The sequence below is a fragment of the Nicotiana tabacum genome, chromosome 17 (genome assembly GCF_000715075.1).
Source record: "Nicotiana tabacum cultivar K326 chromosome 17, ASM71507v2, whole genome shotgun sequence".
NCBI lineage: Eukaryota > Viridiplantae > Streptophyta > Magnoliopsida > Solanales > Solanaceae > Nicotiana > Nicotiana tabacum.
This window is the reverse complement of record NC_134096.1, coordinates 3246580-3265000: the sequence shown is the minus strand read 5'-3', so window position 1 is coordinate 3265000 and position 18421 is coordinate 3246580. Positions and strand designations below refer to the sequence as shown.

Genomic DNA, 18421 nt, shown 5'->3' with positions numbered 1-18421 from the left:
ATGAATATGTGATGAGGAAGAAGAAGAAGTGGAAGGTAGCTGATTTTTCTCCTACTCTTAGAGCTTTTTCTTTTTTTGAGTCCTCCATTTTGTATGTTATGTGTGTGTTTTATAGCTAAAAATGGGGTATGAGATTTATGATAGGAGACAAGCATGGGGGACAAGGAGTGGGGAACAATGGAGAGAGTAGGGAGCAAAGTGTGGGGGGACAAGTATGAAAGTGGAGTGGGGAACAAGCATGTGGGATAAGCATGGGGGAACAAAGCATGGGGGACAAGTATGTGGGACAAGCAAGGGGGACAAAGAAAAGTTGAGTGGGGACATGTCTGGGAAGCGGTAAATATTCAAGCACGGTCAAAAATTAGGTGCTCACAGTTAAATCTTTTTTGTGTTGATAGTAAGTTTACTGCAACTCTTCTTCTTATTTCAAATTTGGCTCATCTTTATAGTGTTCGCATACACAGAGTTATCCTCCCCTCTTACTAAAACAATAATTATGTTTAAATTTTAACTGAGTTGGGGTCGGCTATATGTATCCTTACTGCCTATATTGCTCCGTTTAAATTAACTCATCTCGCAAGTGTGCCTAGATGACTAGGTTCCAGCTATGAGTGTACAAACTGAACCGTAAAATCACACCAAACCGAAAAGTCAAACCAAACCGATTAAAAAATCCGACTTGGTTTGGTTTGATTTGGTATGGTATTGAGTAAAAAAATCCGAACCAACCCGACATATAAATATATAATTTTAAGATTTTATATGGAATTTTCTTTAAAAAATGTCTAAAAATATTTGAGATTCTTTTGCGGGATATAAATTTTAATAGAATATGAAGTGCTCCATATTTATTGTCCTTAAATAATGGGTTGTATGATCACTTTCTTATCAAGTGTTACTGAAATGCGTCTGTCTCTTTGTTCTTCCATATTCATATCATATGTTAAGATCTATTAAATTCTTATATCTTTTTCGAATGTGAAGTGATTATTAATATTTAGGTATCGTATTGATTTTTATGTTTAATTACTAAATTCGGTTAACCTGAAAGTGCACATCAACGAAAAATTATTGTGAGATGACTAAAAAAATAACTATTATGTGTTACTAATAGAATTCTCCCATAAGAATATTTTAATCGATAATATGTTTGTCAATTTTTTATATTATTACTAAATATATATTTACTTATCAAATATTTAACAAAGTAATATTGAAATAATATTTAAGTAACAAAAAATTCGACAAAACCGAACCAATCCAAACCGATATAGTTGGTTTGGTTTGGTTTTGATAAAACCCGAACCAACTCGGTTTATGTACACCCCTAGTTCCAGCGATATATTTTGTATTATAACAACCTTATTTGTGCCGCATTTTCTTAGATGTTATAGCGAAGTCTGTTAAAGAGAACATATATTATAACATAGTATGAAAATTAGTTCATAAAATACTTGACGTTTATAGTGAGTGATTGTGTTATAGCGATACTATTATAAAGAAGTCTGACTTTTTTGCTTTAGATGACTTTTTAGAGGTGTAATTTCCACCATAGCATGATATATTCAATAGTTGCTACTGATATTTTACAATTTGTAAATAAGAAAACCTATCTAAAACGAGTAAATATTATCCTTGTTTTGTATCAATAGGAAAAAGTTCCTTTTATTACCTTAGGAAAGTATTCACAAATTATACACTGGCCAATTAATTTGAAATCCAGAGTACTATGTCTATTAGAGGAGGTAATCCAGAGTACTATGCTAAACATTTATTGTTTGTGCGATAAATGTTTTATTCATTTATAAGTACTTTTTTGTCCCAATTTATGTAATATACTTTTTATTTTATTTTGTCATAAAAAGAATGATATTTTTCTATAGTTTTAAATAATTAACTTTAAACTTCAATTTTATTCTTAATAAATACTTTATAGTCATACAAATATCTATATATCACTGTAATAGTGTGTCCACGAGATATATCACCGTTAAGTTGAGTTGTCTAAAATAGCTGATTATAACTATTTATAGACTTAAGACTTTTGAGTTGCGAAGTCAGCTAACCGTACCATTCAGAGAAGTCTTTATATTAATCATCAACTTGAGAATTAATGAACACACCAGCAGGCTTATATTGCTGAAATATTTAAGAATAAATGACATTGTATAGTCACTCTTAAAATAATAGTCGAAAAAATATATTTTTATATATATATACATTTTTGTATATTATATAAAAATAATATAAATTTTATATATTTTTACAGCTATCGAATATAAATAGTTTTGACCGCGGGCTAAAAGTTTTTCCCTAATATTTAAGTACTCTTTGTTTCCCAAAATTTCCTCTTTGTTAAGCATTTGCCACACCTGCTTTGTTTCATCATAATTTATGTAATACTAGCTGATTATAACTATTTAGGAATCCAAATTATTATTTTTTTGTGTGGTAAACTACCCACAATGTGCCCTAACTTTTATGATTAAAAATGACAACGTTTGACTAATATCAATTGATTAAACTCGAGAAAAAGAAACATTTCGTGCATAATGATTTATATGCTGCCCGTTTGTATAGCAAGACTGTAGAGGCAAAGTCAGAATTTCAACTTTATGAGTTCTGAATTTTAGAAATACGACTTTAAATGTTAGTGACTAGGCTCTAAATATAATATTTTTACATATTCAATGAATTCTAAACACCGAATGTACTGTTTGAACAAAAATTATTGGGTTCAGCCGAACCCGTAACTCGACTATTGTGTCTCCGGCCGTGAGCAAGAGGACACAAGGTGAACATAAAGAAACATATCCTAGTAGCTGCTTGCCTCCTTGTTTGCTATATTTGAATATTCCTACCATTATTATCAATCCCATGTGCAATTCTATATTCAGTTCTTTGCTCCTCTTTAAATTAATTGAAGTAGTTCACATTGTCTTTATCAACATCTATTCAAATGATTTCACAATAGTTAAATTATTTTTGTGGTGATTGTCAATCTATTTAATTTTTCTTCTTAATTCTAATTAGTTTTTGTTTTTTCAACCTACACAAAGCTCTTTCAAAACTGTGCCTTGGATCTCAAAAAGTTGGAAGCTATACGAAGCTTCACTAATATATTGCTCTATTTAAACTCATCTTAAATGCGTACTCCAAGGCTAGCATGTCCCGGTAATATATACGGCCGAAATAGATTTCGGCCTTCGTACGATTGATTGAGGTCGAAATATAATGGATCGGAGAAAGACTTTGTAATATCGAGATGGGTTCCGAAGATGGTACGAACGAGCTTCAGATTTCAGGTATAGGTCAAACACCGAGTTTGAAATCATTATCGAGCTCGGGTCCAAATCGAATTATGATGAGTTGATTTCGAGCTTAAGGGGCAGAGGCCAACCGATACCGAGCCCGAATGATCACCTGATCCCGAGTCCACATCGAGCTCTAGAAGCAATACCGACCAGCACCGAGGCCGATCGAGCTCAAGCTCACAGACAAGAGCCGTTGCAAATACACTAAGGAAGAGAATCTTGGCGAAAATTAGGGAAAAACTAATTTATCATGGGTTCTCCACTATGTATTTTTAATTATATCTAAAATGGGATCATCCACTATAAAGAGGATGGCTACATTTCTATAGAAGATAGTTTCTTGCTTACATTGTAATTCAAGCATCATATTCTCCTATATTTAAGGATTATTCTTTTAGGCTTCATTAATTGATTCATCTTGCTTAGTCCTAAAAATCATCTTCTTTCCAACCTTGTTTATTTTGCATTCTTTGCAATCCATGTTTGATATTTCTATTTATCCATACGATTTGTATTAAGTGATACCACATATCCTTAGAACTACGTACAAATTCAACACTATCCATTTTTCGGGTAAACAGTTTGGCGCCCACCGTGGGGCTAAGGATAACAGTGGTTATTTGATACGAATCTGCAAAACCTCACCGTTTTGCGTTTGTTTTCGAAAGTATCTTGAATTTCAGATTAGCAACGATTAACTATCAATCAAATGGCCTTGCCTAGCGACAACGAAGCTGGTCTTCAAGATGAGAACAACAACTTGACAGCCAGTACCGAAAGACCACTTGTCAACACCGTTGGAGCTCGAATCAAAGTACCGATAGACATCAATTCGCATGTGGCCATTGAGGCGAACCTACATTCTGAACCTGAAGATAGCATTTATGGCAGCACTCGATCTGCACCTCGAGATATCTATAACATTGAGGAAAACAGAATCAACTTGCGTATGATTTTTGAAATGTTGCAAGCTCAACAAGTAGCGATAGTTCAGTTGCAGAGTCAAACACAGGTACCGAGCAGACCAGAGCCCACTCCACCCCGAGAGATCACCCGCAGAATAGAGCCAGTTGTAGCAAGGTCAAACGAGCAAGAATCGGGGACTAATCCTAAAGTGGTTAAGATGTTCGAAGAACTGACGAAACAGATCGAAGGAAACAATAAAAAAGTGGAAGTGTACAACTCCAGGGTTGATCAAATCCCGGGGGAAACCCCGATATTGAAAGGCTTAGATTCCGAAAAATTCGTACAAAAACCTTTCTCCCCCGAGCGCGGCCCCTAAACCAATCCCAAAGAAGTTTCGCATGCCCTAAATTCCTAAGTATAATGGGATGACCGACCCCAACGAACATGTCAGCTCTTACACATGTGCCATTAAAGTAAACGATCTAGAAGATTATGAGATCAAATCTGTATTATTGAAAAAATTCGGCGAAACCCTATCAAAGGGGGCAATGATATGGTATCATAATTTACCATCTAACTCTATTGATTCTTTTGCTATGCTTGCAAATTGTTTCGTAAAAGCCCATGCCGGGGTCATAAAAGTTGAGACACGGAAGTCGGACCTATTCAAGGTAAGACAAAAGGATAACGAGATGCTAAGAGAATTTGTATCTCATTTCCAAATGGAACGAATGGATCTACCACCAATCACAGACGATTGGGCCGTTCAAGATTTCACTCAAGGACTGAACGAACGGATCTCGATGGCTTCAAGGCGGCTGAAACATAACCTGATCGAATACCCATCTATTACTTGGGCCGATGTGCACAATCAGTATCAATCTAAAATAAGGGTCGAAGATGACCAGTTGGGTTTCGGGTCCGGTTTTAAAGGGGATGCCGATCGAGAATCAAGTTCAAGCAAGGATCGATACCAGCCATACAACGAAGATCGTCGGATAACAAACTTCTACGTAACCTCGTACGGGGCGAAAAGAGAAATACTCGAAGCCAAGGATTTCAGGCACTGATGAACGAAAATGGGTTTGATAGGCATACCGGACCTAAGGAAGCACCACGGCTATCAGAGTATAACTTCAGCATCGATGCATCCGCCATCGTGTCGGCTATCAGACGTATCAAAGACACTAAATGGCCTCGACCCATGCAGACTGATCCTGCTAAGAGGAACCCCAATCAAATGTGTGAATATCATGGCACCCATGGGCACAGAACAGAAGATTGCAGGCAACTAAGAGAAGAGGTAGCCCGTTTATTCAATAAAGGGAACCTTCGAGAATTTCTAAGCGACAGAGCCAAAAACCATTTCTAAAACAAGGATTTCGGTAAACAAAACGAACATAAAGAACCACAGCACGTCATCCACATGATCATCGGTGGCATCGATACTCCTTAGGGGCCAGTACTTAAACACACTAAGACATCGGTTATGAGAGAAAAACGATCTCTAACTTGGGATTACGCACCCATAGGAACCTTGTCCTTTAATGATGAAGATGCAGAAGGGGTCATGCAACCTCACAACGATGCACTGGTAATATCCGTACTCATGAATAAAACTAAAGTGAAGCGTGTGTTAATTGATCCAGGTAGCTCGGCCAACATTATTAGATCGAAGGTTGTAGAACAACTCGGTCTACAGGACCAGATCGTACCCGCAACCCTAGTTCTAAACAGATTCAATATGGCATGTGAAACTACCAAAGGCAAAATAATCCTGCCTATAAACGTGGCCGGGACTATCCAGGAAATGAAGTTCCATGTAATAGAAGGTGATATGAGATACAACACCCTTTTTGGAAGGCCGTGGATCCACAAAATGAAAGCTGCACTTTTGACCTTCCACCAAGTTCTTAAATTCTCAACATCGGAGGGAATCAAAACGGTACACGGGGAACAAATGGATGCAAGGGAAATGTTTGCCGTCAAAGTAACAATTTTGATATCCTCGCCTTCATCGACAAAGGGTTCGGGCTTAAAGGGGGAACGAGATGCCAAATAGCAGTCACAGACATCGGCTTTAACCAACCAGAAAATCAGAAGATCGGTGAAGATGATGATCAAAGGATCCCTCGATCCTTCGTGGTTCCTGATGATTCCGACGCTACCCAATCAATGATTGAGGAAATGGAGCAAGTCATACTAATCGAGTACTGGCTCGAACAAAAGGTATACCTGGGAACGGGATTAACCCCCGAACTAAGGAAAAATCTTATTCCATTTCTTATCGATAACATAGATTATTTTGCTTGGTCCCATTTAGATATAACAGGGATCCCACCGGATATAACGATGCATCAGCTAAGTTTGGACCCTAGGTTCAGACCGGTGAAGCAAAAGAGAAGACCCCAGTCCGAGGTAAAACACGCGTTCATAAAGGACGAGGTAACTAAACTTCTTAAAATAGGGTCAATTCGGGAGGTAAAATATCCTGAATGGTTAGCCAATGTAGTTGTAATGCCTAAAAAAGGGAACAAACTTAGAATGTGTGTTGATTATAAGGATTTGAACAAAATATGCCCCAAAGATTCTTTTCTGCTGCTCAACATCGATCACATGATCGATGCCACGGCCAGCCACGAGGTCTTTACTTTTCTCGATGCCTATTCCGGGTATAATCAAATCCAAATGAATCCGAAAGACCAGGAAGAGACTTCATTTGTCACCAAGTATGGAACGTATTGTTATAATGTGATGCCTTTCGGGCTAAAAATACAGGAGCTACTTACCAACACCTAGTAAACAAAATGTTCGAGGAACAAATAGGTAAATTAATGGAAGTTTATATTGATGACATGCTGGGTAAGTCCTTGCGCGCAGAGGACCATTTGGCTTATTTGCAGGAAATATTCGAGATTTTGAGGAAATACAACATAAAGCTCAACCCCGAGAAGTGTGCTTTCAGAGTTAGTTCGGGCAAATTCCTCGGCTTCATGGTATCAAATCTGGGGATCGAGATCAACCCCGATAAAATCAAGGCCATCGAATACATCGCCATCGTGGACAATGTAAAAGTCGTGCAGAGGCTAACGAGATGGATTGCAGCCCTAGGTCGATTCATTTCAAGGTCGTCAGATCGAAGTCACAAATTTTTCTCTCTACTAAAAAAGAAGAATGATTTCGCTTGGACCTCGGAATGCCAACATGCATTAGAGGAATTAAAACGATATCTATGGAGCCCACCATTGCTTCATACTCCAAAAATAGACGAAAAACCTTTCTTGTACTTGGCAGTATCGAAAATCGCAGTAAGCGGTGTCCTAGTTCGAGAAGAGCAAGGTACGTAGTTTCCCGTCTATTATGTAAGTCGAACCTTAGGAGAAGCAAAAACTAGATATCCACACTTAGAAAAATTGGCACTTGCACTGATAAGCGCCTCTAGAAAGTTAAGAGCGTACTTTCAATGTCACTCCATATGCGTATTGACCACTTACCCACTCTGTAATATTTTGTACAAGCTTGAACTATCAGGCCGATTGGCCAAATGGGCCATCGAACTCAGTGGGTACGATATCAAATATCAATCCCGTACGACCATCAAGTCTCAAATTTTAGCGAACTTCGTGGCCGATTTCACGTCGACCCTCGTACCCGAAGTCGAAAAAGAACTTTTATTGAAATCGGGTACGTCATCGGGGGTATGGACCCTTTTTACGGATGGGGCTTCGAACGTGAGGGGGTCCGGGCTAGGCATCGTTTTAAAGCCACCCATAAGTAACACTATTAGGCAATCTATCAAAACTATTAGGTTGACTAACAACAAGGCCGAGTATGAGGCCATGATTGCAGCTCTCGAGCTAACTAAAATCTTGAGAGCAGAAGTCATTGAAGCCAAGTGTGACTCTTTGCTGGTGGTAATTCAAGTAAACAAAACCTTTGAAGTTCGAGAAGATAGAATGCAAAGGTATTTGGACAAACTGCAGGTCACTTTGCACCATTTCAAAGAATTGACTTTACGACACTTTCCATGAGAGCAAAACAGTGAGGTCGATGCACTTGCAAATTTGGGATCATCAGTCGAGGAAGGCGAGATAAGCTCGGGGACTGTCGTTCAACTCTCGAGATTTGTGATTGAAGAAGGTCATGCCAAGATAAATTCTACAAGCTTAACCTGGGATTGGAGGAATAAGTATATTGAATACTTAAAGAATGGAAAGCTCCCGTCGGACCCTAAAAATTCGAGGGCCCTACGAACCAAAGCTCCTCGATTCACATTAACTGTAGATGGAACGCTATACCGAAAGACATTCGATGGACCATTGGCAGTATGCTTAGGTCCAGGAGACACCAACTACTTCTTACGTGAGGTGCACGGGAGCACTTGTGGAAATCACTCTAGTGTCGATTCATTAGTCCGAAAAATAATCAGGGCAAGGTATTATTGGATCGATATGGATAAAGATGCAAAAGAGTTTGTTCGAAAATGTGACAAATGTCAAAGGTTTGCACCAATGCTCCATAAGCACGGAGAGAAACTTCACGGGAGCACTTGTGGAAATCACTCTGGTGTCGATTCATTAGTCCGAAAAATAATCAGGGCAAGGTATTATTGGATCGATATGGATAAAGATGCAAAAGAGTTTGTTCGAAAATGTGACAAATGTCAAAGGTTTGCACCAATGCTCCATAAGCACGGAGAGAAACTTCACTCAGTCCTATCCCCATGGCCATTCATGAAATGGGGAATGGATATCGTCGACCCTCTGCCATCGGCCTCAGGTAAATCTAAGTTCATTTTATTTATGACTGACTATTTCTCTTAATGGGTTGAAGCACAGATGTTCGTGAAAGTAAGAGAGAAAGAGGTTATAGACTTTATCTGGGATCATATCATATGTCGATTTGGGATACCCACCGAAATAATGTGTGATAATGGGAAACAGTTTGTCGGCAGCAAAGTGACGAAATTCTTCGAAAACCACAAAATAAAAAAGATATTATCAACACCGTATCACCCCAGTGGGAACGGATATGCCGAATAAACGAACAAAACTATCATTCAAAACCTAAAGAAGAGGCTGAACGACGCTAAGGGAAAATGGAGAGAAATCCTACCCGAAGTTCTTTGGGCATATCGAGCAACATCAAAATCTAGTACGGGGGCAACCCCATTCTCCTTAGTATATAGCTCTAAAGCCTTTATTCCAGTTGAAGTCGGGGAATCCAATGCTAGGTTTCGATATACAACAAAAGAGTCAAATAACGAGGTTATGAATACTAGCCTCGAATTATCAGATGAAAAACGAGAAGCTGCTCTCGTCCAATTGGCCGCCCAAAAGTAGCGAATCGAAAGATACTATAATCGAAGAACCAAGCTTCGCCATTTTAAAGTCGGGGACTTAGTGCTAAGGAAAGTCACCGTCAGTACCCGAAATCCAAACGAAGGAAAACTAGGACCGAATTGGGAAGGACCGTATCAGGTTCTCGAAAACGTCGGAAAAGGATCATACAAGCTCGGTATTATAAACAACAATCAACTATCAAGAAATTAGAATGTGTCGCACCTAAAATGATACTACTGCTAAGGAACGACCCTCCCATATTCGTTTACATTTCGAAACTAACTCCTGCAGGAGTCCGATTAGGAGCTAGGATGGAACCTTCAATACCCTAGGTCTGAAAGCACGCGTTGCACTCTTTTTTCCTTAGACCGGTTTTATCCCAAAAGGGTTTTTTGGCAAGGTTTTTAATGAGGCAGCCATTGATCGTACTAAACTTAGAAACAATTCGACAGTGTCCGAGGCCTCTTTACAATCGACCTCGAATACTTGGGGGGGGGGGGGGAATTAGCCCTCAAATATATCAATTTCTGATGCAAGAAAGTTACTTCGTAACAACAGGGTTTCAATAGGAAAAGTTGTAAGAGCCAAATGGTCAAAACGAACCATGCTCATGTAGTTGGCCCGAGCCTTGACGCAAAACATGAACACATGTATAATGACTTGCCAATAAAGTTTTCTTCTTTACCGATATCTTATATCCAAGAAATATTCCTCTATTTCGAGATTTATTATGCAAACAGGATTGAGATAAATCTCCGAGTTCGAGCAAGCACTCACTCGACTATTACGCCTACGGAAAACTCTTATTTCGAGTTCGAGTAAGTACTCACTCGACTATTACACCTACGGGCTACATTATTTCGAGTTCGAATCATTCACTTAACTACTAAGCCTACGGGCTACTTTTATTTCGAGTTCGAGCAAGCACTCACTCGACCCTTATTCCTACGGGCTATATTACTTCGAGTTCCAATCATTCACTCGACTACTAAGCCTACAGGCTACTTTTATTTCGAGTTCAAGCAAGCACTCCCTCGACTACTAAGCCTACGGGTTACATTACTTCGAGTTCGAAACATTCACTCGACTAATACGCCTACGGGCTAGATTACTTCGAGTTCGAAACATTCACTCGACTAATAAGCCTACGGGCTACTCTTATTCCGAGTTTGAGCAAGCACTCACTCACCCTTACGCCTACGGTCTATATTACTTCGAGTTCGAATCATTCGCTCGACTACTAAGCCTGCGGGCTACTTTTATTTCGAGTTCGAGCAAGCACTCACTCGACTATTACACCTACGGGCTACATTACTTAGAGTTCGAATCATTCACTCGACTACTAAGCCTACGGGCTACTTTTATTTCGAGTTCGAGCAAGCACTCACTCGACCATTATGCCTACGGGCTACATTACTTCGAGTTTGAGTCATTCACTCGACTACTAAGCCAACATGCTATTTTTATCTTTCGAGTTCGAGCAAGCACTCACTCGACTATTATGCCTACGGGCTACATTACTTCGAGTTTGAATAATTCAATCGACTACTAAGCCTACGGGCTACTTTTATTTCGAGTTCGAGCAAGCACTTACTCGACCTTTATGCATATGGGCTACATTACTTTGAGTTCGAATCATTTACTCGACTACTAAGCCTACATGCTACATTACTTCGATTTCGAATCATTAACTCGACTACTAAGCCTACGGGCTATTTTTATTTTTCAAGTTTGATCAAACACTCACTCGACTACTATGCCTACGAGCTACATTACTCTGAGTTCGAATCATTCACTCGACTACTAAGCCTGCAGGCTACTTTTATTTCGAGTTCGATCAAGCACTCACTCGACCATTACGCCTGCGGGCTACATTACTTCGAGTTCGAATAATTCACTCGACTACGCCTACGGGCTATTTTTATTTTTCGAGTTCGAGCAAGCACTCACTCGACTATTATGCCTTCGGGTTACATTACTTCGAGTTCGAATCATTCACTCGACTACTAATCCTATGGGCTACTTTTATTTCGAGTTCGAGCAAGCACTCACTTGATCATTACGCCTGCGGGCTATATTACTTCGAGTTCGAATCATTCACTCGACTACTAAGTCTACATGCTATTTTTATTTTTCGAGTTCGATCAAGCACTCACTCGACTATTATGCCTACGGGCTATATTACTTCGAGTTCGAATCACTCACTCAACTAATAAGCCAAAGGGATACATCATCTCAAGTTTGAGCAATCATTCACTCGACTAATAAGCCTACATGCTATATTACTTCAAGTTCAAACAATCACTTAACTCGACTACTAAGCCTATGTGCTACCTTATCTCAAGTTTGAGTAAGCGCTCACTCGGTTATACAGGCTACGAAGTCCAAATTCAATCAAATTGCCTAAATCCTTATGAAAAATCTTCACAAGGTAGGAAACAAAACAGAAGCAAATCGGTAAAAGAAAAAGTTATATATATATATATATATATATATATATATATACAAGATTATTTACATGATTGATTGCAACATAGAAACTAAGGGCTAAGTTTCTTGGTTATCTCCGGTAGCGGTCTCTTCTCCATCGGGCTCCCCTCGTTCTCGGACCCGCTCTTACTCCTATCATCATCATCTTCATCATCGAAAGCCAAGGCTTCAGCATCGGCTTCGAGCTCTATAGCCCTTTTTATCTCTTCAGCGAGATCGAAACCTGGAGCATGGATCTCCTCGAAGGTCTCCCTCCGATATCGGCACTTAGCAAGATCAACGACCTAATGAACTCGAGTATCGGCGGTCTCGACTTCCTCTCTTGCTTGGACCTGGGCAGCTTCAGCATCAGCCCGATAGACGGCCATGAGTGCATCCGCATCGGCCTTTGCCTTTTCGGCGTCAGATTCGGCCTTGGCAAGTTCAGAGGCCAACCGAGCCTCGAGCTCCTCTATTCTTCTTGCTTGAACCGAGCCTTTCTCCTTCATACTTTGAAGTTGGTTTTCGGCCGATGATAATTGTGCTCGAGCAGCTTCTTTCTCTACAGTAAAATGGTCCATACCTTCTTTCCACTTCAAAGACTCTGTTTTATCACATCGACCTCCTCACGGAGTTTCCCGATCATCTCAATTTTATGCTGCAGCTGTGAGACCAAAAAATTAGCCATCGTTAAGGTATTGAGCCCATAGGCTTTTAAAAGTATCATTACCAGCTCGGACAAATCAATTTGATCTTGGTGAGCCTTGGCCAACTCAGCTCGGAGGTATTTTATTTCCTCTCTCCTTTGCCCTAAGATGAGTTTAAGGGAGTTCCTCTCTTCCATAACCCGTTGGAGGTCGGCCTTGTATAGATGCAGCTCGGTTCGGGACCGAGAACATGCTTCTTGGTGAACTGTCGCGGCCTGCAAAGAGAGGAGAAACAAAGTTAGAAAAGAAAATCAAACATAAAGGTAATTCCAACAAAATAATTTAAGGCTTACCTGATTCAAAGCCTGCCGCACTCCGTGAAAAAGAACCGATGCATCACTAGTACCAGCAACGTCCTCGACACCGGTAACAGGTCATGAAAAGGATCCTTTCCATCATGAGACCCGTCTAGTTCGAGGCCCTCTAAAGCTTGGGCTTCCCGAATCGCTCCTGCGGAAATAGCAAGGAAGGTGGGAGAGTCTTCGATTGCTACTGCCCCAAGTGAATCACTTGGAGCATTCTCTTCGGTTCGAAGAGATTCGGGGAGAGCCCCTTCAGACATATCTCCCATATGTTGGCTTCGATGGGAAGCATCTTCGATCTCCAACAACTCGGGGACTCTGCCCGAATCTTTCTCCGATATATCCTTAGTTCGAGGCGGAGCCTTATAAACCACCATCGATCCAAATGCCTGTGGAACGTCAGTGGTCTTCTTCATTTGGGACGCCAGCGCGGACCCATCGTTTTCTTCTTATTCTTCTTCTTCTTCTTCTTCTTCTTCTTCTTCTTCTTCTTCTTCTTCTTCTTCTTCTTCTTCTTCTTCTTCTTCTTCTTCCCTTAGACGCAGAACTAATTCTACGGTCAAAGGAATGGTATTATTGTTCGGCTAATGAGCCGTCCTCTTCTTCGATTTTGGAAATCCCGGAACGGAGGCCCTTTTCCTCTTATTGTCTTTCACCGGCTTTGGAACAGTGGCCGAAGCCTCTTCCTCGACGGACGAGGGCCTCAAAACAACATCTTTTCCCATACGTACTTACGGAAATCTTTATCAAAGTATATGGAAAGCATCTTGTTCGAATTACCAAAAAATACGAGAAATGGGCTTACCATTATTTTTGGCCTCCCATCGTTCCTTTGACAAGTCATGCCATGAGCGCTCGGCATATGTGGAGGTCGAAACCAGATCCCGTACCTAGTTTTTGAGATCGAGAACTACGTTGGGCATCCAGGGATATCGATGAGAAAAGAGATGAAAAGATAAAATAGTAGGAGATAAAACCAGAATTCCACTTACGCTTCATGTTCCACTCCTCGGGAAAAGGCATATTTTCAGTCGGAATCAGATCCGAAGTCCTTACTCGAATGAACCTTCCCATCCAGCCTCGATCCCTCTCCTCGTCTATGCTCGGAAACAGAGCCTTGATAGCTTGACGTTGAAGTTTTATTAACCCTCATCGAAAAAGGCGAGGACGGTACAATCGGATGAGATGATCGAGGGTGAAAGGCATCCCCTCGATTTTGTTAACAAAGTATCATATCAAAATAATGATCCGCCAAAAAGAAGGATGGATCTGGCCTAGGGTTATTAGGTATTTACGACAAAAATCTATGATAACATGGTCGAGGGGACCTAACGTGAAAGGGTAAGTGTACACACTTAAAAACCCTTTCACGTGAGTAGTAATATCCTCTCCAGGAGACGACACTACTAGTTCTTTGTTTCCCCAGTTACAGTCTTTTTTTATCTGCTCGATATACCCCCCGGTTATCGAACAAATATTTCTCGATATGGATTCACATCGGCCGGGAACCAGCGAACCTTTATCGAGTTTGAAATCGGAGGTAAGAACACACGCTGCCGGAACGCACTCCTCAGGTCGTGGATCCACCGGTGTTTTGTTGGCGGCAGAGTGGGAAGAAGAAACTTTTTCTTTTTGGGGGACGGTTTTTGATGTCTTCACCATTTTTTGATTTAAAGAAGGTGACAAAGATTTGGTGGTTTAGAATAAGAATTTTGCAGAAAAGAGTCACAAATCAGCGAATGAACTCAGAAGAGCCGGGTCTCGAGCAAAATATCTGCCCTCGAGGGTATCGAGGCCATGTCCTCCGGGTCCGGTTCGAGGATTAAGACTTCAGAGGGCATTATCAAACAACTACACACGACTGATAGAGGGTTGTGATTTCCTTGCCCAACTGGATATCACGACGTGAATCTCGGCTCGTATCGACAGGGAAAAGATTATTATTCAGGGGACACATTGTAACACGCATATCAATGCAATTTATTTTAATTCTCTTTGTTGTTCAAAGTTCTTATTCCTGTTCTTAAGTTCTTCATATATATAAGCTTGGAATCGAGGACATGTTCTTCATCGAGTCGTCAATCGAGCTCGGAATCACCCTTATCATTGGTTTGGTCATCTATTACGTTTTTCATTTGCTTAATTTAACGTCATTAATCAGTCGTAATGAATTAATTCACATATCCTTAAAACCACATATAAATTCAATTGTTATCCGTTTTGAGGGTAAACATGCTCAAAAAAGTACTTCTTGAAAAAGTTGAGATGTTTGGCTAGGATAAAAAAATATTTTTGAGCAGTAGCAGAAGCAGTTTTTCTGCTTTTCGGAAGCTATAAATTCTAGGTTCTTCCAAGAAACGAAAGTATAAATTAATTTATTCAAGACAAAAATATCCTTACAATAAATTTATATTTTCAAATTATCCTTAAATTAATTTTTCTACCATACCTTTCTTCTCTTTTTTATTCTCTTTCTTCTATTCCTACGTGGAATGTTCTCTCTATTATAAATATATCTCTTCTTTTATATAGTAATTATAAGAGTAGAGTTTTTATTTATATTGAATGTGTATTTTGATATATTTAAATTATCATGTAAATGATAAGTAATATCAGACACCCAATATTATTGATTGAAATAACTATATTTTATATTAATTTAAATTTTAAATTTATATTGTTACTTATGTTTATATTTAAGTTGAATTCCTTTATAATAAATATATAAATGCATATCTCTTCTTAAATAATACAAACTGATTTTTTTTTATTTTTTTTTTTATAAATGATACTCAAAAGTAATTTTTGAAAAGATCGGTCAAAAAGCATTATTCATTTGAATCAGTGAAACAAAAACTGCTAATTTGCACATACTTTTGAATAAAAATATTTATAAAATAAGCAATTTCTAAGTCGTCCAAAAGCGTGAGAGTCAACGGATGGAAGGAAAATCCTAGTTGTATGAGGTACACACAAGTTGCAAGTTGGCTTCCAGAATCTCGAAGTAAGGAAACGCCGTCGCCACAGTGTTTGACTGTTTGTAACAATTTTTGACACGTAAGGAACCAATAGTTGTGTGAACGTAAATGTAATTTCATCCATCACGTGTGTACAGATGTTGATAGATAAAGAAAAGAAGCTAATCCACAAATAATTCAGAGTAAGAATTTGAAATTAAACACATGAAGTCACATAATCATTTTAAGTTATTGAGTTATATGTTAATAATTTATATATATTTAATAAATTTTTTAAAATAAATATTAAATTTTGATCGAAATTGTTGAGTTCAAATAAATCCGTAATTCACTCTCTAGCTCCGCACTTAATTGAATTCAAGATTGTTTTTGTGAGCAAGTGGACGAAGTTGCATGAAGCTTACAAAACACTTAGCTGCAACGACCGGGTGTTCATTAACAATAAGACCTTTTCACCTTCTTAGAAGCCCACATTTACGCGTCTCCATTTATAACTCAACTGGTAAGTGGTAATTTGACTCTTTCTTCCTTCTTTCTTCAATTCTTCCTCCAAATATTTTCTCTATATATACCTCTATTTCTCTCACAACTTCTCACAAATTCTCTCTAATCTTCTTCATATATATAGCTAAGAGTCGCTGCGAAAAAAAAAAACAGTTTCAATTTGCTGCTGCGGAATTTAATTATTTATCTGAAAATACATAATACATAGCTTCCGCTGCAGCTTTTAATTAATTTCCTTTTGATATTATAAAATTTTTCGCTTTGACTCTTAGCTCAATAACAATGGCTCGTTCTTTCTCCAACTCCAAGATTGTCTCTGCTTTTATTGTAGACTCTGTTTCTGCTGCTATTAATAGGTAAAATTTCCATGTTTTTTTCCACTTTTTTTTTCTTGAAAGAAAATAAAAGAAGGGATTTTTGGGTCATTATATTATGAGAAAATAGGGTCAAAATAATTCTCTACTATATGAAATATCTTAATTTTGCATGTTATTCGTATCCTTGTTGTTAGTCGTATTCCTAGTGAGGCTCAAACCTGAAGTATAATTAAAGGTAATTTTAAACTATAGCTAAAAGCAGATAGGTAAATTTAAATTTATTTTTTCCTTCATCTTGTTAAGAAAGAATACAAAATAATTTACCAACAGAAAGTGGATGAATGTCCCTAAACTATAATGAAGGATAAAATTAAGATATTTTATGCAAGGAAAAAGGTAAATTTGAATCTTTTATACTATTCTTTGATGTAGAGGTGGATATATAAGTAGGGGTGCACCAGCATCAACTGTTTTAGGCTCAACAATAAATATGTAATATATAAAATCTGAAGATTCATTTTTAGAATATGTATATATATAAATAGGTGCATTTACACCGGTGGCGGAGCCACCTTATGTTATGGGCGTCAACTAAAAACCTTTTTGCTGGAAAATTACACTATTTAGCTAGGTCAAAAAAATATTTTTATACATATATACTATATATTAACTTTGCTTATTTTTATCATGTGTTTTATTTTTATATTTTTAGCATCCCTTAATAAAATTTCTGATTCTGTCACTACTTTACTATATTTAAATCCTGAATCCGTTTCTGATTGTGCAGGCGTGGGTATGCAGCTGCATCACAAGGTGCAGTAAGAGGAGGGGTTGTGAGAAGCAATGTGACGATGAAGAAAGGTGTAGAGGAATCAAACAAGACAATTTCATGGGTACCAGATCCTGTTACAGGTTATTACAGGCCAGAGTCTCATGCCAATAAGGAGATTGATGCTGCTGAGCTGAGAAAGATGCTCTTGAAACACAAACCTAGCCAACACTGATAAAAAACATTGGATAAAAAATTGTGTCTTGGGCAGTGGCAGATTTAGAATTTAAATATTTATCTTTTATGTTTATGTTATTGAACTCATTATACTTTTGGAATTATGAATTCGGAATGCAATATTAGTGGATTAATAATTTTTCACATATATATAAAAAATTCTGGTTCAGTTGAATCTGTTGAACCTGTAATGCATGCCCCATTGTTGATTGGCTGAGGTGGATTTAAAATTTAAACGTACGTCCAACCTTTATATTCTCACCACAAACTCATTATACTTTTGTAATTATGTATTTAGAATGTAATTAAACCGTTGTATGATAAGTTCGAATATATACTATGGCCGAAATTCTTCTATTCTCAAGTTAACGTATAAAAAAAAGTCATAAATCAGCCACAATGCCCCAACTATGTTTGAATTTGATTTTTTGATTTTTCATCCGGTGTTCGATATATACATTGAGGTTCAATTAAATTCGAATTCGTGTCGAAAAATTTCATATTAAGAGATAAAATGCTCTCTAACAAAAGCGACTACATGTGTATCCACAACTTGAAGAAAAAGGAGTAGTTATC

General features: G+C 38.4%; 1 protein-coding gene across 1 annotated transcript; it reads left to right on the top strand.

The window, feature by feature from the left end:
• Positions 1-16534: 16534 nt before the first annotated feature.
• On the top strand, positions 16535-18020 carry LOC107828667 (protein SENESCENCE-ASSOCIATED GENE 21, mitochondrial). The gene is made up of 2 exons (XM_016656026.2): positions 16535-16878; positions 17627-18020. Exons 1-2 carry the CDS (start codon positions 16805-16807, stop codon positions 17841-17843), a joined length of 291 nt encoding a protein of 96 aa, XP_016511512.1. The 5' UTR covers positions 16535-16804; the 3' UTR covers positions 17844-18020.
• Positions 18021-18421: the final 401 nt, after the last annotated feature.

Bases quoted from the DNA above. Each gene is read 5' to 3' on its own strand.
- LOC107828667 (XM_016656026.2), top strand. From the start codon at position 16,805: ATGGCTCGTTCTTTCTCCAACTCCAAGATTGTCTCTGCTTTTATTGTA. The intron at 16,879-17,626 runs GTAAAATTTCCA...CTGATTGTGCAG, and splicing joins GTTTCTGCTGCTATTAATAG to GCGTGGGTATGCAGCTGCAT.